General features: G+C 36.5%; 1 protein-coding gene across 2 annotated transcripts in view; it reads left to right on the top strand.

Annotated features, from left to right (window-relative positions):
- Window positions 1–22,073, top strand: part of DDHD1 (DDHD domain containing 1) — an 89,155-nt gene extending 67,082 nt beyond the window's left edge. Inside the window, exons 7-13 of one of the 2 annotated variants that reach the window (XM_040641846.1) lie at window positions 1,324–1,586; window positions 3,181–3,256; window positions 8,006–8,155; window positions 10,048–10,300; window positions 11,304–11,495; window positions 14,001–14,084; window positions 19,371–22,073. In XM_040641846.1, the coding sequence (XP_040497780.1) occupies window positions 1,324–1,586; window positions 3,181–3,256; window positions 8,006–8,155; window positions 10,048–10,300; window positions 11,304–11,495; window positions 14,001–14,084; window positions 19,371–19,552 (1,200 nt within the window). In that variant the 3' untranslated portion in view covers window positions 19,553–22,073. The remainder of the gene's footprint in view (window positions 1–1,323; window positions 1,587–3,180; window positions 3,257–8,005; window positions 8,156–10,047; window positions 10,301–11,303; window positions 11,496–14,000; window positions 14,085–19,370) is intronic. The other variant, XM_040641847.1, reaches the window with a different exon arrangement.
- Window positions 22,074–22,593: the final 520 nt, after the last annotated feature.

Below are 22,593 nucleotides of genomic sequence, written 5' to 3'. Positions count from 1 at the left end.
TGTCAACAATCAAGAGAGAGCACCATGCCTTCTTTCACGTCGCTGCTAATCCTGCCGGGCAGGAATGCTCGAATGATTTTCAGTTAGTGTCAGCAGGTAGAAAATGTTCAGGAAAGTCTAGTGGAGGCTAGTTGCCTCTTGAGACGAAATAACAAGACCAAAAATAGAAGTAAGACGTAAGTAATATTTGGATGTCAGAGTAGCAGCTGGCATATTAAGAACTTAGTACTGAAATGAGGAATTACATTAATATCAAGCAGGAAATTTATAATCAAATAGTAGTAAGCAATGACAGGAAGAGGGGAGAACTGCCTTAAACTCAGGTCAGGGCCCAGTATGGGTTTAACAAGCATTTTTTCTGACTTTATGGAGTATTCCAGTTAATATTTGTTAAAGCTAAATTTCAAAGGAAGCAATTTTACAAAGAAAAATGACTAAGATACTTCCCACATTACTAAACTTTAGCCTTAAAAAGCCCTGCTTTGCAACCACATAAAGCAACTTTTTACTCGTATACATATTGCCAGCTTAATGAGAGTCTTGGAATATGGACTAAATCAACATTAGCTTTTTTTTTTTTCAATCATACAATGGCCTTTCATTACATTACTCTTATCTAAATGCATAATGAAATAATATATATATGTTAGCACACCTGTTAGCATAAACGCAGATATTCTTTTTCTAAAATTCACTATAGCTTTGGGGCGCCTGGGTAGCGCAGTCGTTAAGCGTCTGCCTTCGGCTCAGGGCGTGATCCCGGCGTTCCGGGATCGAGCCCCACATCAGGCTCCTCTGCTAGGAGCCTGCTTCTTCCTCTCCCACTCCCCCTGCTTGTGTTCCCTCTCTCACTGGCTGTCTCTATCTCTGTCGAATAAATGAATAAAATCTTTAAAAATAAAATAAAATTCACTATAGCTTAAAACTACAAGGTACGAAAATTTAGAATAGCATATGAATAAGTTGCAATGAAGAAAAAATTTGAAGGGGCTCTTTGGAAGACTTAATGGAATCTGCATGGAACTTTTTTTTCAGTCTATGAAACTGCTGGCTCATAGAGTTGGTTTAAGGACTGTGAAAAGATGTAGGTGGGTAGTATCTGCCTTCATTCTTTAGTGGTGGGGTGGATTACACATTATACTTTTCTTCATTTTCTGCTAGGTTTTGAAGTGCTTGAGTTTATTTGTTAAAATAAAATAGACCTAGGTCTATTTGGCCAGTAATGTCTGTTTTTCTTTCTTAATGTATTTGCGTTTAGAAATAAAGTTTATAGCAAAGTGAGTGATTATTTCTAATATGATGATGTTTTCTTATTTCAAACAGCTTGTTAAAGGCCTTCAGCAGGAGCTGAATCGATTATATTCCCTTTTCTGTTCTCGGAATCCAGACTTTGAAGAAAAAGGGGGTAAAGTCTCAATAGTGTCACATTCTTTGGGATGTGTGATTACTTATGACATAATGACTGGCTGGAATCCAGTTCGACTCTATGAACAGTTGCTGCAGAAGGAAGAAGAGCTGCCGGATGAGCGATGGATGAGCTATGAAGAACGACATCTGCTGGACGAACTCTATATAACAAAGCGACGGTAAACTACCCAGTCTCTTCAAGCATTTTAAGTCCTTGTGGAATTACTGGACTTCTTAGGAGGTCACTGTAAGATTTTCATGATAAAGAAAAGTATGGTATTCGGAGTGTGAAGATTATTAGATAACATGACTAATCAGCTAGAGACTGTTTTGTTAATTTTCATGCTAATTACATCTGTGTTCCAGTACCACAAAGTTGTTTTGTCATCATCTTCTTTTTCCTTCCATCTCTTCTTCACAATATTAGGAGCGAAAGCTAAAGCTTATTCCAAGCTGAGTCACCACACAGCATCCTTATCGAAAATGTTTACCAGTTTATAATCCTTCATAGTTTTTATGAATCTTAGAGATGGGCCTTTGTCTGTCTTATTATTCTGAAAATAATTTTAAAGCCCTTTTTTCCTTGGCCAATTTTTTCACAGATTCACGATTATTGGATCACTTGTGGCCTTCCTGATACTGTCTTATAACTCTTTACCACATTCCTGTCTTCAGCTGTGGTTACGTGCTCTGTTCTTCTCTGTGCTCTTAACGCATCCCGTCAGTTCTAGTGGAATAGCGAAAAGTCCCTGATCGTGATAGGTAGCATCATATAAAAACAACCAATTTAGTTGACTAATACTTTTATTCAGGAAGCCTTGGATTTATTTTAGTCTTATAGAAGTTGTCTAAGGATTTCATTTAGAATATTATTAAGTACCATAGGCTAGATACATGAATTTTGTAGTGTCGAAATAATTGATAGTTTTGAGAGAAAATATAAGCGGAGCAGCATTTGAGACATAAAATCCAGTTTAAAAAAAAATCAGGTTTAGAAAATGAACTGCACCTTTTAAAAAAATTAGTTCTGTTATTTATTAAATGTAAGTAGATACAGAGCATTATAATGGGAAAAAATTGAAATAACCCATCTCATCAGCAGAGAATTAATAAACTGTGGTTGATCTGTATGAAGGACAATGACACAGCTGTTACAAAGATTGAAGTAGATCACGAGGCGATGAAATGAAAAGACCTCCAAGATTCATCATTAAATGTAGAAAAAAAAAGGGGGCACCTAGGTGGCTCAGTTGTTAAGCATCTGCCTTCGGCTCAGGGCGTGATCCCAGGGTCCTGGGATCGAGCCCTGCATCGGGCTCCCTGCTCCACTGGGAGCCTGCTTCTTCCTCTCCCACTCCCCCTGCTGTGTTCCCTCTCTTGCTGCCTCTCTCTCTGTCAAATAAATAAATAAAATCTTAATTAAAAAAAAAAAAAGTAGAAAAAAAGAAAGACCTAGAACAGTGCATATGGTATGAACATTCGGTGTGTGTGTTTTTTAAGATGTATATATGCTTGTATTTGCCTCACATTTTTCTGAAGGATCCTCCCCAAAAGCTATTAACAGCAGCTATTATGAAGAGTAGGGCTACTTTTACTAATCATTTTATAAACATTTATAGACTACAGCAGATGCATTTGTTAAATACTGTCAGTAGGGATTAGTTTGAGGGATTGGATAATGGGTCATCCTTTTCTTTAGTGAACTAGTAAGCGTCTAATATTTATGAAATTATAAATATAAATATTAGTATGTAATCTCATACTGCTTCCTAGGCTGAGAGAAATAGAAGAACGACTACATGGATTGAAGGCATCATCCATGACACAAACACCTGCCTTAAAATTTAAGGTAAGGAAAGAGAGATGAGATTTTCATTATTCAGCTCAATTTCTTTTCAAACATCATTTGAAGCATGACATTAGCATTCAAGTGAAATGTGAATTTTTCTTTCAATTGAATGTATATTAGAACACATACTATGTGTTGGCCATTGCTAGTTTGGGGGTTCTACAAGGAAAAGAATGGACAAGATGGTTCCCCAACCCTCAGGATCTGTAACACAGTGTTATTGGTACTATTAGCAGGGTATAGAATGATATATACAGGAGAGAGGGGGTTTAATTTTGCCTGGAAAGGTTTACAAAGGAATGACATTTGTACTTGATCTCAGTAAATTGGATATTGCCAAGCGGAGGAAAGGAGAAATGCTATTCTGAATAAAAGGAACGGCATAACAAAGATGTGGAAGAGTATGACTTCATAGTACCTCCAAGAACATGAAATAATCTCAAATAGCGGGAAGAGAAAAAGACAGATTTGGGAAATATTTAGCATTTAGAATTAACAAACCTCAGTAACCAGCTAGTTGTGGCTGATAGGAAAAATAAGTAGAAGTATAATCAGTGATGATTTTAGGGATGGAAAGCTGGCATTTCTTTCCATGAGAAGTATATGACAAACACAAGATGGGATGTATGTGGTTAGTTTAGGGCAGGCAAAACAGTTCAGCTAGAATGCACAGGATTGGGCAAGGGGCTGTGGGATAATAGGAAAAGCGAGAAATAAAGAACTTATATTTGACTGGACAGTGGGAAACTTTTCAGGGTTTTTGAGCATCAGAATGGAGCTGTTGAAAGCAGTGATTTAGAAGAATAAAAAGTGACAGAGAGATGTGAACATTGACCTGACTGTTGGAAAGGATACAGCCTATAGCTGCATAACAGAGAACTTGTTTGCAGTGTTAAATGGAGCCTGGCACAAGTTCCTCAAGACTCATTTCCATTTGAATGTATATCCAGGGATAGTGTACTATATTATCTCTTCTTGAAACCTCTTTCTTTTATCACAGGAACTTAATATCCAGGTTGAGTGATGGAATGATGCAGAAATTTTTTTTAATCAGAATTTTCTTACTGAGCCTATCTCAATGACTTACAATGTTTTCTTTTTAAACTTAGCATATTTAAAAGCCATACGGTAAAGGTATAACTTCTATTTAAAAATCATATGAGCGTGGTTTTTGGAGTCCTCTCCACCTGGAATTTGAGTTCCATCTCTACCACCATTATTATATATAATCAATGTGTTAAATATGTAGAACTGATCTGATAGAAAAAGTAAACTCTTGTATTTCAAGTCCTGGGTTTTTACTGGAGACTTGAGTATGATCCTCCAAGTACATTAGGTTCTCAAAATTCAATATCATATTACTAGAGCTTATGCACTGTAATTGTGTACTCTTCTAAAACATAGTCACATGTCATCTAATAATACGGATTTTTAGTTGTTATTTAATTACTCATGGAGAAAAAATACAGAAATCTGAAATTTAAAAAGGAATATCTGATGAATTGGCAAATATTTAGGACTCCAGAGATCTAAGAGGAGCAGAATAGATGGGTTTACTTTCAGAATACAGATGTTAGATCTGTTATAGGTGACCACTGAACTTAGAAAAAAGCAAACTATTGACAAATACTGGTGTGGAGAGTGGGAAATTTTGTTTCTGATGATGAAGCTTTGCTGCTAACTGATTATGTACTGGCAGCCAAATCATTTAAGATCCTGAATTCATCTTTTTACTCGTCTCCGGACAAGGAGGTTAGATTAAATGTCTGAAGCTCTTTTTCACCTTTAAAATCCTTTGATGGGTGTAGATATCACTAAAGCGGTCATTACTAGAATAATTACTTGGTGTGTTTGTCTGTGAAACTGCATACCAATCATAAAGAAAAGTTATTTATTCCAGGGATGTGGCAATTTAACAAACATTTATGAAACGCCTGACCAAAGCATAAAGCATTTGCTAGGTGTAAACCGGCCTCTGGTTTAGTTCACAGTGATTCTGTCAATCTAAATATATACGTGTGTGTATCAAGCAGAAAGATTTACAAAAAAGAGAAAGGATTTACATAGCTTCTATCTCAACTATTTTTTTGTATCTTTCTCTATCCTTTATTATCTTAATTATCTTAATCCTTTCAAAATTGGTGTTTTCACCTGTGTCACTATTTCAAATGCTTTTTCCTATAATTTTAATTAACACAAGTTAATTTTCTTCAGGCTTCAGACATGTCGAAGTTACCAGTCCTTTAAAAACAAACAAAAAGTTTCTCATACCTTCTTTAACATAAAGGTACCATTTTCAAAATATATATTCATTCATTTGGGAAAAAAGAATCACTTTGGATGCAGTGGGGGAAAGAGACTAAAGGTACATAAAATTGGAGTCAGGGACAAGGGTAATTACAATATAGTTACAGTGCGTGGGATGCCTGGGGGCTCAGTTGGTTGGGAGTCTGCCTTCAGCTCAGGTCATAATCTCAGAGTCCTGGGATCAGTCCCTACATCAGACTCCTTGCGGGCTTCTCCCTCTGCCTTCCGCTCCCCCTGCTTGTGCTCTCTCTCTCTCTCTCTGACAAATGAATAAATAAAATCTTTAAAAACAAACAAAAAAAGCCAATATAGTTACAGTGCAGTCCAGATGAAAGGCTATGAACAGTGTTGGAGTCTGTTGGAATAACTTCTTTGCTGTTGGGGAGGAGAGGGAAGGATGAATTGGAGATGTCTCACTTATCAGGATCAAGGGACATATGAGAGATGTAGGGTGACCTTAGCGGGGAGAGGTATGGCGTACTGTATATAATCCAGTGCTGCTGACCACACTAGTTTTCTAGAAACCCTCTCCCATGGCTTCCATGTATACTGCATTATCCTGGCTCTCCATTTCCTTTCACTCTCCCAGTCAGCAAGGCCCAAAGCTTGTAACTTGCCTCTGACTCATTCCTCATCCCCATCTCCTTTCAGTCATGTTGATTCCACCCTCACTTCTCCCATTTCCATTTCTGAATGGAACATCCTGTCCTGCCCAGTTCAGATTAGCTTTTGCCTAAACACTTTCTGTAGTTTCCTAACTTGTCTCTGAGTCACCAGACTCTCAGTTTTCTGGTTCATCCACAGACTACTACCAAGTTTACCAACCTCCTAAAACATGGGTCAAATCCTGTTCTTTACTACCTATAAAATCAATTAAGTCCTACTTCTTTTAGTCAAATAGTCAAGGTTCTGTACATTCTCATTCCAAGTTACATTTTCCTGACACGCAATTTTTCAACTCTATCTATTTCTATTTTCTAAATTGAGCCAGATTCTTTCCGGCCTCTGGTTTAGTTCACAGTGATTCTGTCAATCTAAAATGTCCTCCTTTCTGGCCCCAATGACCCAGCCCCAAATGTAGAAATCCTTTTTACCTTTTATCACCAACGTGAATGCTTCCTCCTGTGTAGCAGAAGACATGAACAGACAGTTCTCCAAAGAAGACATACAGGTAGCCCACAGACACATGAAAAGGTGCCAGCATCACTCCCCATCAGGGAAATGCATATCAAAGCTTCAATGAGATACCACCTGACACCTGTCAGAAAGGCTAAAATTAACGACACAAGAAACAACAAGTGTGGGTGAGGACATGGAGAAAAAGGAGCCCTCGTGGACTGTTGGTAGGAATGCAAACTAGTGCAGCCACTGTGGGAGACAGTATGGAGGTTCCTCAAGACATTAAAAACAGAATTACCGTACAATCCGGTAATTCACCACTGGGTACTAACCCAAAGAATACAGAAACACTAATTTGAAAAGGTATGTGCTCCCCTATATTTACTGCAGCATTATTTACAATAACCAAATTATGGCAGAAACGTAAATGTCCATTGATAGATGAATGGATGAAGAAGATGTGATATATATGTGCCAGGGAATATTAGCCATAAACAAGAATGAAATCTTGCCTTTTACAACAATGTGGATGGATCTAGTGGGTGTAATGCTATGTGGAATAAGTCAGAGACGAGTACCATTATGATTTCGCTCATTTGTGGAATTTAAGAAACAAATTGACAAAAAGACAAACACATAGATCCTTTAAATACCTAGAGCTAACTGGTCGTTGCCAGGAGGAGAGGAGAGGTGGGTCGTGATGGGTGAACTAGGTGAAGGGGATTAAGAGTACACTTACTGTGATGAGCTCTGAGTAATGTGTAGAGTTGTCGAATCACTATATTGTACACCTGAAACTAATAAACACTTAATTATACTGGAATTTAAAAAAATTTCAAACAATATGGGAAAAAATGCTTCTTCCTGTGTAAACACCCTCAGAGTTGGAATTCGTTCTTTCTTTACTCTCTTATAGCAGTCTTTTCCTGTATTCATTTATTTTATTCTGCCTCCCCCACAGGATTGTAAACTGAGTGCAGAAGCTCTGCCTTACTGGTCAATAGACTTCACAGCACCTAGAATATTACTTAATGCAAAATAATAGCTTAATGAAACTAAGAAGTTCTTCCTCCTCCTTCTCGTTCTTTGTTTTCTAGTAGACTTAAGGAAAATGAAGTTGCTTCTGAAAATAGGTTTTTAGAATAATTAATGGTTGGCATATAATTAACTAATAATGCAGATACCACCTGAACAAAGCTCATAAAAAACTTATATTTGAAGATAATTTTATTATTTGCATTTTTACCACATATTATGTTGTACCCAAATTCTGCTGGAAAACACTTAACCAGTTTTAAAATTTAAGACAACTTATCATTTTAGGTTGAGAATTTCTTCTGCATGGGATCCCCACTAGCTGTTTTCTTGGCATTGCGTGGCATCCGCCCAGGAAACACTGGAAGTCAAGATCATATTTTGCCCAGAGAAATTTGTAACCGGTTACTAAATATTTTTCATCCAACAGATCCAGTGGTAAGTAGCAGTTATAGATGCTTTTCCCTCAATATTAAATCGTTCCTAAAGACTCTGTAAGAAATATTGCAGGGTACAACTGAACTAATGAGAAACGAGTTCATTTATCTGATTATATATTCATAGATTCCTATTATTAAGACATTTGTGTTTTGGTTAATTTAGGGCTCGGGAAATACCTTAGAAATGATCTGTTTATGTTATAGTGTAAGAGCATAATGAAAAATATTATCTATGGACAATTAATACCCAGAACAGGAGTCTTCTCGACTGTCAAACCATTACCAGTTGTGATACCAATAACCCAGCAACCATAAATTTTAAAATCTCACTTTAAATTCTTCTTTCTCTGAAGCATGCTACAATTTTGAAATGTGTCTGTTAGGTCCCCTTATTCAGTATTATCAAATATTCAAATATTTCATGTGTTTAACATGAAAAGGTGGATGAATTTATTTTAGCATGGTGGGTATATAAAATTTGAGGGTTTTATATTCCCTGTTACGTTTGTACTGTTAATAATGTTTAAATGTAAACACTCCAGTGATCGTGCATCCAGGTAGGCCATTTAATACCAAGTAAGATTTTTAGATGAGAAAAATGCTTCCTTAAATCTTTTTTGGGGACAAGGCTAGGTATAACTAAATTTAAAACCATTTTAAATAGCTTTCAGTCTCAGAAAAATAGCTTTGTCTTTAAAAAGATCTTTAGCTAGTACCAAGTAAATATAATATTGATTAAATACAAGAATCTTAGAAAATCTCCTCTATGCTAAAGAATCAAAAGTGCTGTATTTACAAAATAAATTTTACTGAGTTGAAAACTAGTATTAGATTCAAATACAGACTGCGCAGTCTTGGCCAAGCCTCTCATGAGACTGTTATCTATATGATGCAGATGATAATATTTTACCTCATAAGGTTGTTAGTATTAAGTATGATATATGTGAAAACACCCAGCTAGACATTAAGTATTTCATTAATACACATTTACTCATTGCCTTATAACTTGAAAGTGAACTTGAGTTCGTAGGGCAACTCTGGAGTTGTCATTGTATACCCTGTCCTGGGTATAATCTTAACTTTGTTATATTATAAAGGGGGGGCTCCAAAGTCAGTGTATTAAGTTATTTTTACTGCCCATTTTATAGTTTTCCTGTGATTTTTTGAAGTTTTTTTTAATAAAGTTTGTGTCAGAACTGTGCTAGGCAGTATTTACAGACGTTATCCGTTCTTCTCAACATCCTCGTGAGGTAGGAAACATTACTCTCCTTCCTATACCTCAGAAAACAGGGTCTCTGAGACCTAGTAACTTGGTAGGTGTCACGGTTGACAAGCGAGGGAGGCCAGAATAGGAACTTGGGGAATTCTAATTCTAACTGGCCAAATCCGTTCATTGCCTTTTCCGCACTATCATTCTTTCTTCAAGTTAGACAAATGGTCTTGTGTCAGCATCCAATTTGTGCTGTTACTAAATTAATCTGTTTGAAAAGAGAGCTTACTAAGAGCTCCTAAAATATTACAGGTTGACCTTATTTATCGTTCTAGTTTACTGTTTACTGCTTCAGCTTTGTTGGTCAGACTAACATAAATCTAATTGTTAGATGATATCAGAACATAATGAAAATTAATCTGTTTCTCTGAAAAACAAATTAATGGGCACTGTTAGCTTAGACTAACGCTAATTGGTTTTTTTATAATCTCATCATTAAGGGTATATAATTAGACTAATTACATATTATTAACAGTAAACAAATAAGAATGCATGTTAGAAATACCAGGGTTTTTTGAATTCCCAAGGTCTGCTGAGCATGCAATAGAATAAGAATAAACAGTTTAGTAAGATCCAAGCATTGTGCCTTAATGTGTTTCTTTGAACTTTTTTTGATCAAGGCTTATAGATTAGAACCGTTAATACTGAAACACTACAGCAACATTTCACCTGTCCAGATCCACTGGTATAATACTTCCAATCCTCTACCTTATGAGTATATGAAGCCAAGCTTTCTCCACCCAGCAAAAGAACCTACCTCAATTCCAGAAAATGAAGGCATTTCAACAATACCAAGCCCTGTGACCTCACCAGTCTTGTCCCGCCGACACTATGGGGAATCTATAACAAATATAGGCAAAGCAAGTATATTAGGTAATTCCTCTTAAGTATTTCTTATCAGTAAATAGAAGCACTTTTTAAGGTAGGCATTAAATTTGGGGTACTTGAAAATACTCTGTTTATTACAAAACATCCAACATTTAATCCCTGTGTTTAGAATTAACTACCCTCTGACTGTTCATATTGAGAGCCAAAAGCCCTAACGGTTCTCCAATTAGATCAGATCTTGTAATTTTAGACTGTGAGATAGCTGGATAGACAAGAGAAGGTCTGGGAATCAAGACCCTCATTTTAATCTTGGCCCTGCCACCTACTGTAAGATCTTGGGTAAGTTACATCATTTTTAAAGGTCTGCTGCCTCATCTGTAAAATGAGGGAATACTTGAGTTCTAAGGGTGCCCCCCCCCCAAGTTCTCCGATTCGTGTCTTAACAGTCTCTCAAACCGTGTTCACTCTGGGGGCAACAAGGATATTTAATTTCTCTTTAAATGATCTCCAGCACCAGCCACAATCTTTGGTGTAGGGCTGGAGCTCAATTATGTGCAACTTGAATTAGTCCATTGCTCTTGGTTACGGGTTGTCTTAATATAAAATGCCACAAGATGGCACTATAAATAGGTTTTTCATTGATATTTCACTTTGTCATACAGATTGTTTATGATAGCTTCTTATAAAATATTCACTTCAGTAGTAAAGCATATCAATAGTAAATATATGCCCATGTCAATGCCATGGTTCTTATTAAAGTTTTTAAACTTACCAAATAATTTAATAAACTATGATCACTTGAATAAAATAGAATCTTTATTCCTTTTTTTGTAAGCTATATTCCTACAGCTTGTACAACTCTCATTCTGTGCAACACCATTTTTACTTAGAAACCTACAATATAAATTACAGTTTTCCTATGTTCCCACCCTGGAAAACTATGACTAGGGCTTGGTTCCTCTGCCAGTTGGCTGTAACTGGATGGTGCTCTTTAGCTTGGTGTGTGGTGTAATTCAGCAGACTGACTGCCCTGTCTTGTGAAATACAGGGGCCGCTAGCATCGGAAAGGGCCTGGGAGGAATGTTGTTTTCAAGATTTGGACGTTCAACCACATCCCAGCCGTCTGAGGCATCAAAAGACTCAATAGAAGATGAGAAGAAGCCGGTTGCCTCGCTTCCCACGACCACTGTTGCAACACAGACCCTTCCACACAGCAGTTCTGGCTTTCTGGATTCTGCTTGTTAGTTCGTACTCTTCCTTCCTCACATCTACGTTGTTCCTTACAACTTGAGGGCAGAGAGGATTAAAGTACTGACAGGAGCAGTCAACTCTAAAATCTAAAGCATAAGTTAGCTTTTAAAGAAAAAGTACCTTTTATTATATTTTTAAGTATAGTTTCCAGGTAAATGGAGTTTTACTCTCTGCATTGGTGAATTAATAGTTAAGAACATTAATAATCAGGGCCCAATGGCACAGGGGTCTTAAACATTAAGTATAAAACAAATCTCTTTGGGGTGGGCACCCCCTGATTTTTATAAAGTAGATTTTTTAAAATATGACTTTAACAATTCTCTTAACTGCTTCAAACCTATGCTGTATATTCTTGATACTTTTTAAAAGCTACTATGCCAAAACCATCCTGCTGCTAATTCCACAGTTCCCTTCATCCAACCAAATTATAGGACTTTCTTATTATTATTGTATCGGATCCACTGTATGGCTTTCAGCCCTATCCCAGCTACCTAGCAAAAGAAGATATTCAAGAAATGAATGAATGAATGGATAGTTATGCTGGACTTGGCATTACCATGGAGCTTTATTTAATTTTTTTCCAGTAGATTTCTGAGGTTTAAAATCTTGAATAGTTGTGAAACTCTTAAATATTTAGTATATATTTAATTCCAAGGGTCTAATTTCGAACCTTATTTTTAAGTGTCCATTAAAATAAGACTAATAAGTCCTATTTTTCTATTGATTTACATAAGGAACTGTGGATTCTCAAACTAGCTGCTTTTATAACTGTAGAATGCAGAAAACTTCCTTTCCTTTGTCAATAAATGTTTAAGCAGATTTTATTTTAGATACTTGTAGCCTTATTTTCTTGCTGTGTCTGCCACTCTGAATTTTAAAATGACCAGCATCCATTGCCATCCATAAAATGTAGTTAAAAGGAAGCTCAGGTGTGGCAGTCTTAAGAGGCTGGATCTTTCTCCACAGTCAGCCCCTCTCCAGAAGGAATTATCCTGGACATTCCTGAGTTGCACATTCCTATTTGGACCAGTAGCATTTTTTTAACTTAATCCTATTTATGTGTCAGTCTCCGAGTACTGAAAATTTTATAATTGTAAGCCTTTTGAACACTGCCTAGAAAATTCATTTTAGACTTTGATATTTGTACAAAATTCATTTTTTAGTTTCTTACATAAGTTCCTATACTATTGCTGACTTAAGCTTTCACTTCAACTTAATATCAGAAATGTGACTGTAAAAATACAAAATTCTGTTGCAACACGCAGAGGTCAAAATTCTGAACTTCGGAGGAAAAATACTTTCAAAGAATTTTGTAAGATGACAGGTAAAAAGTCACAATTCCTTGTAATGTTAATGCCCCTGAGAAAGGGTAATGAAGACATAAAGAGAGAATCTATAGGATCTGAGGAAAGAAAGCTGTTTTTTTAGGTCTTTTTACTATTTAACATAGTAATTTCAAAATGATAATAGAGAAACCTGTTTCTTCTTTCAGGACAACAGTTATAGAGATGCTTAGCTATATTGCATCATTATATTTTGATAGCTTAACAATAAGTACACTTTCTGTCATTCTTGCATATAAATTCTTAGTTGGTCCTAATGGTAAATTCCTTGTTGACTATAGACTCCACTAAGTATGAGATCATCATGACTCTTAGTTAACATGTATTTATCTCTAGACATCTATATACCTATTAAAATTAAACTACTATAGAGTTCCTTTTAAACCAAATTCCCAAGATTTGCCTTACTAATTCTTAGACTTGCTTCAATAATACACTTTTCTGTGTAATCCTGATTTAGACATTCCTTATGTCATACTTGTTATATCTTGCCAATCAGAAAGCCTTTCTTCCTTAAATCTTCTCTCAGGAATTTGGTCATTGTGATTAGGTGATTCTGGCTTCCTTTCTTCTTTCTCCTCACAGCAGTTCTTCTTGATAACCTTTATTCTGAAGCTGCGGACTTTGATTCTCTTGCTAGTTGAGGGTAAAATGGACACAGACTTTGAATTCATGAATCAATCAGGGTTTCTCTCTTTGACGAGTACGTGTGTGTTGTCCATTGAAACCACTTTATTGTTACCAAGTTGAAGCATCTTAGACAGCTGTTTGTCATTTCTTTTGAAGAGTCCAGGCTTATTTACAGGTGTTTTATGGTTCCATTTCTTGTACTCCCCTGTGTTTGTAACATATTATGAAAAAAAAATCTGTTTCTTTTAGCATGTTTTGCCTCTATGTTAGAACTTATATGAGCATAAATTTGGGGAATATCTGGGTGTTAACAGATTATGACATTGTATTTCAAAGTTAATTATGCTTACATTTTCCATGAAAGAGCTCTTCGTAAAAACCGAAGTATGTACTACTTTATGTATGCCAGGTTTAATCAGCATATTTGGGAGGAGTATTCTAACTTTTGGCCACTACATCATTGAAGGCCCTTTGTAACCATCAGCTAACACTTTACAGCATCTTGTGTTTTTTTTTCACAGATTTCAGACTTCAGGAATCGTTCTTTAATCTCCCACAACTTCTTTTTCCGGAAAATGTAATGCAGAATAAAGATAATACCCTCGGTATGGTATATGTCAGGAATAGTGTTCAGAATACTATGAAAATGATCTACTTAGAGGTCTTCTGCTCACTGAAAAATTGCATCAATTCTTCTATGAGATCAGCTTGAATGTCACCATTATAGACTATTTTATATGTATTTTCTTCCTGTATTTCCTAATCTTAAGTAGTAGTGGTCCTGAAACCCAAGTACTGATTAGCTGCTTAATGTGCTAAAATGATACTCCTGTACGTTCCTACAAAGAAGGAACCTTATAGAGAGGGACGAAAACCATTAGGCCGTTTTCCTTCTTTATTGTCCTAAAGGCTTCAAAGAGGTTCACTGTTCTTTTCATGTAAGACATTTAGATATAAAAAAGTTTCATAGTATAAGAAATGTAATCATTCCCAGTTATTTCAGGTGTCAGTAACATTACTCCTTAGGGCTGTAGGTGTACCATAGCTGCTGGTATCTGGTTTCAACACAAACATTTAATCTTCTTTAAGAGGGATAGGGTTGCTTTTAAAAATTAGTATTTTTGGATATAAGAGATATTTTCAGTCTCTTAGTTTTCTGCAGATTCTAAATGTATCACTAAGGATTAATCTTAGTTTAAAATCACTTTTATCATTAACTTTCATTCCTTTTTCCACAGCTCCTGTCTCTTTCCTTTTTCTTTTTTCTTTTTTTTTAATATTGGCTTTGTCTTTGACAAAAAACATGTTACAGGTTTTCCCTTGGATTTTTAACCACATCTAATTTTACAAATTCTCTGTTTAATTGCTAGTATCTCACACTTTTTTTTTCTATTTTCAAATGGGGGGGAGAAAAAAAAAAACCTCTTACTGGATAAAAATTCCAAAACAGTATTTTTTTTTTTTAAGATTTTATTTATTCATTTGACAGAGAGACAGCCAGCAAGAGAGGGAACACAAGCAGGGGGAGTGGGAGAGGGAGAAGCAGGCTCCCAGCGGAGCAGGGAGCCCAATGTGGGGCTCAATCCCAGGTCTCCAGGATCACGCCCTGCCGAAGGCAGATGCTTAATGACTGAGCCACCCAGGCGCCCCTCAAAACAGTATTTTAATATAACAAACTGATTGGGATTTTTTTGCTCTCGAGCAACAGTTTGTGTTGGTGTAACTTCATGAATTTCCCTCAAGGAATGATGTTATATAAGTGCTCTCACTTGCCCCTGCTCATGTAAATAGTTAGTCAAATCCATGAAGAAATTATTTGACTTGTGCTTTTTGCATATTTAGTTGGATGAAAGAAAATTAATCCACTCATTTATCCTGCATTCAAGTAGCCCTTATATCTACCATCTTAAAACCATCCCAGCTACCTAGGCAACTAGCCCACTAATTAAAACTACACCAGACTGATTCAAATGGTAATATGTGTATGGCTTCTTTTTCTCTTCCCCTGCTTTTTTTCTTTTAACATTACTTGTTATAGTTTTACCATGAGCTAGTCACTAGAAAAGATACCAAAATGGAACAGACTTCAGTACTGCCCACAAAGATGTTAAATGCGGGTTTGGAAAGTAACTATTTTCTAGGGAGTAGATATTCTGTAGTAGCGAGGTAGGTAACTACAGGAATAATTACAGTATATGGTAGAATATGAGCAGCCATGTAACAAAGTTACAGGTAAAGTACTCTGTCCGTTCTAGGGAATGAGAAAATGCTTTCACCTAGGAAAATCACAAAAGGCTCTGTGGAAGTAGGATTTGGACATGCAGAGGGGAAAGATGTTTCAGGAGAAGAACAGCATAAGCAGAGCACAGGGTATGTAGAGAACCAGAAGTTAGTTGAATGGAAGGATGAATGGAAGGGAATAGTTCTAAATATGATTGGAAAAGTTTCTTAAACCAGATTGTAGAGGATCCAGCAAATCTGGCCATCTCCTGGAGTTTTTTTGTATTCAAGGTATACCCACAGAGCCTATATTTACCAGTAAAGCCCGTCTGTTATCAAACATGAGGTATTTTGAGTATCTTTCAGGATAGATTAGTGTTGGGAAATTATTTTGACAGATACAAAAACTGGTTATAAAACTCATTTTAGAGTTTTTGTTTTTTCAAATAAAGGATAGTCGGAGAATATTCTTAAATATATTTGAAATTACAACAATTCACAAAATGTAAATATTCCTTGAATGTCAAACACCTCACCTCATGAGTTGTCTGACTGCACTGAGGCAACACAAAAATAAAAAGACATAATTTACCAAGAACTCAACGTAATCTTTTTTATTATGAAAGAATCTTTTGCCAGTCATTTGAAGACTTTTTCCTTTACTGTATTTTTCTTGGTGTCTGCCTGTAGCCAAAAATCGTGCAATTATGACCATAATTATTACTTACAAATAACTTTTTTTTAAAGTTTTAGTTATTTATTTGAGAGAGAGAGAGAGTGAGGGGTGGGGAGAAGAAGAGGGAGAATCCCAAGCAGACTCCCTGCTGAGCGCAGAGCCCGATTTAGAGCTCAATCTCATGACCCTGAAATCATGACCTGAGCGGAAACCAAAAGACACTTAACCAACTGAGTCACCCAGGTACCCCAGGATAACTGTTAAGTTTTTGAAAATTTCTCTCCAGGGAAGTTAAGATGTTTACATTAAAAGAGTAGAAACCTGTCCATTTAGTACACATTTTAATACTAATATGCTCACTTTCTGTTCACACATTTTTTTTAATACCATATCCATGTGGACAAGCCTTGTGCCGAAAGTTCTTTGATGAAAGCACAGTACTGATGACACTTTACCTCCACACTTCATAAATTGCAGACATTCACTTTGGGGAATAGGAAGGGAAACAGGCCTGTATGCAAGACTCCCCCAAAAAGAAAAGAATCCATGTTTTAAAACAGTATAAGCAAACTGCTAATGATTGTTAAAATCTAACAGTCTTTTTCTCAGTTTTAGTTCTCTTCAGTTGTTCAGGATCTTAGTCTTTGTGGATAGAGGAATTCTAGCCCTTAGGCATTCAAAAGAGAGAAGAAACGACCAAGTGATGATTTTATGTTCTCCTTTCTCTTTGACCTAACTCAGTGAGAGAAACTAGGAAAAAACTACCAGCTGTGTTGTGCACCCATTTTTGATATGCTGATCATGAGAAAGTAGGTCCAAGGCAATTCCATATAGATTTGGCCCTGCTTTGGCCAAGAGCACATCTCGCAGCACGTAAAGAATGGTACTGCCACCTAGACCTTTGCTCCCTTGGAAATTCTGTGATCTACATAAAAGGGAGAGAGAAGATGGGACTTGGGCCCACCTAATTGCATCTCTCCACCTACAGAACCAACACACGTGAGGTCAGCTGCACTAACAGCCAGACTGCCTATTGTAAACGCCTTAAGGAAAATGAGAGACTGAAACCAATTCATCCGGTACAGGCTGGCTACCTTATTCCCATTTTGATGAGGACAGCCTACAGATAAATAGCAACGGAGAGAAAGTCCCTGTAGGTGATAAGAATGACAGAGGCTATAACTGGATGGTAATTAAATTCAGCATTTGAGTGTTTAGTATATGAAAGGCAGTGTTTCACGACAGTAACAGCATTTAAGAGTAAATGCTGGACACAAAATCAAAGCCTAATAATACTTGCTATAACAGAAAAAATTTCCCTTTCTTTGACTCTTAACAATTTGACTTAAGACTGTTAGACTAGGAAGACATTCTACAGTGGCATTTTAAAGTAGAAATTATAACTTAGTGGTCTTCGCCGATATTAATGTCTATTTTTCTCATCTCTTCTGTTTTTCCTCTTATTTCTGCTCTTTTCTCTATAACTACAGTTTGACTTCTCTTCATCATGCTTGAGAATTCCAATTTCCTCTTTTTTCACCTTTCTGTCTCTTGTGCCCGAATGTGCCTACAAAGCAACTCAAATGTCCCATGGAATACAAAAGACCAAAGATTCAGACGTTACTACCCCACAGTTCCACGTATGGATTTCAGCTGCTTCTGATGTATTGTGGATTAGCTTATTGTAATTTAAATGAGCAATATAGCAGTTTTAAAAAATTGTAAAGGGCCTATGTCAATATATTTTACAAGTGTTTTATAACCTAATTGGTATTTATGCTGCTTAGGTAAGGTAACCTTATCTGAAAAGGTATGGATAGATCCATGGACTTTCCTTGTCAGAAAAGCATAGTTGAATAGAAAAGTAACAACTATATGCATTTTTAAATCACCAAAGGATCTTGTCACAAGTACCTATTTAAAATAACCATTAGCTCAACATCTATATGAAAGCACTCTCTAGAGTGATATGATTTCCTATGTGCAATTATCAAGTTCAGTGGAAAGCAAACACCCAACTTTTGTCCCAGCCTCCCTGATTGTTGCCGCCTTTTACTTCCCACATCCTCTGGCACTCTGAACAAAGATTCGAGTGGTTTTTTTGTTTTTAAGATAGTTCCTTCAAAATATTATGTAACTCAATGACAGTTTTAAAGGAGATCCTAAGGATCGAAGTATTGTTTTTCTAAGTGTTTTATCTCTAGGACTTATTAAATGAATCCTCTGTAATTCTCTTTTAGCCTTGATTTTTCTCTAACAGGTATTGCAGGGTCTTACTGTGGGTTTTAGAAAAAGGCTTGACTGAATTCACTGAATTGTTTGAGGACAGCACTGTTATAAATGGAGTCCTTCCTCCCAAGGATCAGCACTGTTCCTCTGGTTTAACTGTCCCAGCCACCCAATGGATTCTTTATCGATCGTACATTTAGTGAGCACTTGTATGTCCCAGGCACATGTGAGGCCCTGCTGACTGCATGGCCACGTGGGGAGTCTAGGACTGCAAAAAGTCACCACCAAGCGAGGTGATGGATAGGACCTCCCCAGGGAAGGAGCCTTTGAGTGACCTGTGCACCCCCACAGACATTATTGCATATGAGCCTGGCCTACAATTTTGCAGGAGGGCTGTTTTCCTTATTTTACAGATTAGGAACAAAAATTAAATAGGAAAGCTAAGATTTGAGCTCAATTTCTTTACTCCAAATATACCCCGTGATACCAAGTGAATTTTTTTGTTTATTCCTTTATTATCCCATCTTGATCTGAGCATACAAAAGAAAGGACTCCACCAAATAGAATCCTGAGCTATTGAGGCTGTTTGGGTGTTCTGTTTTTTGGGGTTTTTTTCCCCCATAAGCTTAGAGTGGAAAGTCACTTAAGGAAAAAAAAGATAATTACGAGAATCACTTCTATTAGCTAAATTTTTATTCTCATCTCTAGGTGAAGTCTGTATAGAACGTATTGTAACCCTTACTCCTTTGTTTGACTTTCTTTCTAGTGGAATTGGATCACAGAATCGATTTTGAACTCAGAGAAGGACTCGTGGAGAGCCGCTACTGGTCAGCCGTTACATCACACACTGCCTATTGGTCCTCCTTGGATGTTGCCCTCTTTCTTTTAACCTTCATGTACAAACATGAGCACGACAATAATGCAAAACCCAATTTAGATCCAATCTGAACTCTGGAAGGACATTAGTGGCCCAAAACTGATTTCTTTCTGTTAAAATGTGTGTGTCAAGATATGGAGATTTCAGGTTTAAGTGTGTTTCAGTTTTGTTTAGGGCAAGAAGCATTTGAATTTAAAAGCACTTTATTTAAAAGACAAAAATATTTTTTCAGTCTGCAAGAAATTATTTACAGTTTTCATCATTTAATTATGAGTCTGACAGAACCCCCTGCAGAAAATCAAGCACGACCTGGAATTGAGTTTGGGTGAACTGTAAGGTTATAAATCACAATCTGATTTCTCCCAAGTATAAAGGCATTTGAGTTGAATCTAATGTATTAACCAAAATACGTTGTAAATCTAGAATGGCCAAGGTCCAGTGTAGTCTATGTGAAGATCCCAGGTGGTATCACTGTGGTACATTTCTGTGAAAGCTTCTATTTCCGCAGTTCCTTTGAAACAAGAGGATAACAGATTTCAAGTGTTTTGAATTTAACTTGCTTAGAGAAATTAATGCTAAAAAAAGAAACAATGTTTGAACTACTGTATTTATAATTTATTACCTCTAATGGCTTTATTTCAGTATATGAAACATGACATTTTTAAAATGTCTCCTTTGAACAATTTAAGAACCACCTTTGTTTTCTATAGCATTAAGACCCTTTTTTTCCTCAAAACTCCATCTTTGTACTCTTCAGATGAATATATAGACACTGTGGCATACTTTCGGTATTTTTTTCATTAAAAACTTGTGGTTTCACATAATTAACACCAGTTATTTTGAAAAAGAATGAACTTTTTATTATGTGACATGTACCTCAGAGAAAGCTAAAGTTTTCTAAATTTGACACAAAGTACTCCATCATGGCTACATTTCATTAACTTTATTGGACAATTAGTAAACAACTTTGGAGTAGTGAGTACTACAACTATTTTGAATATATAAACATCTGTGTGCCAAACAATTAACATATATAAAGGGATAGAGTGCCACTAACACATTTTACTTGTGAAGTGTTTAAGAAAACCTGGTCGAGACACAAGGCACATAGATCAGGATTCCAAGGCACTGGGAGAATTTTCCTCTGCTGTGATTGTCTCCACAGTGCTTTTCATCTGAGGAGCTCCAAGTTCTTTAAGATTCAGTCATCTATGTGGTAGCTCCTTGAGGTAAGTAAATGAGTGTTTTTCTCATGTTACGTGTTAATACACTAAGGCACCAAAACATTTTAAAGTGCCTTGAATTAGATGACCGAGCAAACAGAAGAGCTCAGATTGAGGCTAGCCTATAGTCTTTTATATGCTGTTCAGTGACCAGTAATTCACATGTGACCTCTTAGTAGTTTGCAAACAGTAATAATCACAGAAGTTGTAATGCGTAATTTGGAGAAGAGACTGTGAAGCCAGTATTTTACCCTGCTTTTCGAATATGTTCTGGGGTTCTGACGTACAGAGGAGAGTTACTTAGAGGGGACCATCTCTACCCCAACCAACCCTCACTTCCGAGTGGCTTCTACTAGGTTCCATCTAAGGTGCTGTCTTTGCTTATCTTGCAAGGATTTTCTTAGCTGCCCGTCGTCAGACTGGGAGCAGAGTTGGATCAGTTGAACATCTCACCTGCTCCTTTCTTGAACAAAGTAGTGGAATCCATAGGCTCACCTGTAGGTTTTCCTACAGCACCGTCAGTCCTCTTGTTTATTCTGGCCTTTCATTGAATTTGCACAGCAGAAAGCACTTCTTCGTGCTTAAAAAGATCCCAAGTCTCCACGACCAAATATGTGACTCCCCAAGAAATGCTTGCTATAAAAGGCTTTTGATGAAATCTTAGCAAAGCTGAAGCAATCCCTTTCAAATTTAGAGACTCCTGTGAACTCAGGTCATTTTCATACCCTGTTTTATTTTGTAAGTCTAATTTAGTTCTCAGGAAAATCAAACTCCTGTCTCATGCGACTGTGTCATTCAAGGTACTTGAGCTTATGTTGCTGTAGGTGGTGCGACACTCAAATGTTTACGAGCTTTAAGGGATTCATTCTTTACCACTAGAATGTGAAGAGCCCTTTTTACCTGAGAAGAGTAAAGTCTATCAAACCTTTTAATTTGCTATGGAATTAAAAAAAAAAAAAGATACACCCATAGCTATAGCCTATTATCTGCTTCTCATTTTTGATGTTGAGGAAACAAAATCAAATTTAACCATATGGAGTTTATTTGAATTCTTGAAAAGAACAACACTTAAAACCCCCTTGGCAAAATGATATATTCTGGATTACTGAACAGGTGTTTTGTTTTCAATTCATTATTTCATTAATAGAGATGGTGATCTTGATTTGATAGTACTCTTCTTGTTTCCATGTTTCTGCATGTTATCATGGAATGTACTTGTATATACTCAAGTAATATACAGAGTATGTGTGATTCCAGCTTGATTTAGAAGCTAAGTCCGTTACTGAGTAACATTTTGCAACTTTATTCCAGCAAGTACTAAATTGGCCAAAAAGTTCTGTTTTTGATACCATTAAAATTTTATTCTCTATTTTGTGTACATGCTCTGATGATTCTTCTGAGTACTGGTCAGATCATTCAATTTTAACCCAATTAGGGTCCCAGGAATTATCAAAACTTAGAATAAGGAGAATGTTTTGGATTAAATCTTACCTTATTTTTACTTTGAAACTAGCCTTTGCTAAAGCCTTTTGTTAGTTCATAACTTTATTTTCAGCAGCAATTATGTTTATGTTACAATCTATCATTACTGTATTATAAAGCATAATACACAGTGTACTGGAACTACCCCTTTATATGTGAAGCAGACCGTAAGAATCTAATCTTTTACTGCTTTCTATTAAATAGCATGTCAGCCTTTGGAAATTCTCACGCTGCACATGTTCTGGAGAAGCCTCCAGACAGTGACGTGTGAACATTCGTCCTCATTCTCTTCTCTCTATTGTTTCCTCATTGGGGGCTGAAGTACCCTGGTCTCCACGGCATTCACATGCCATATGCCAGCTTTGCATTCCCCTGAAGAGTCGATGGGGAGAAGAAACCATCAGTGG

This window comes from Ursus maritimus, unplaced genomic scaffold (genome assembly GCF_017311325.1).
Source record: "Ursus maritimus isolate PB19 unplaced genomic scaffold, ASM1731132v1 scaffold_25, whole genome shotgun sequence".
NCBI classification, from domain to species: Eukaryota; Metazoa; Chordata; class Mammalia; order Carnivora; family Ursidae; genus Ursus; species Ursus maritimus.
This window is presented reverse-complemented; position numbering and strand designations above follow the sequence as displayed.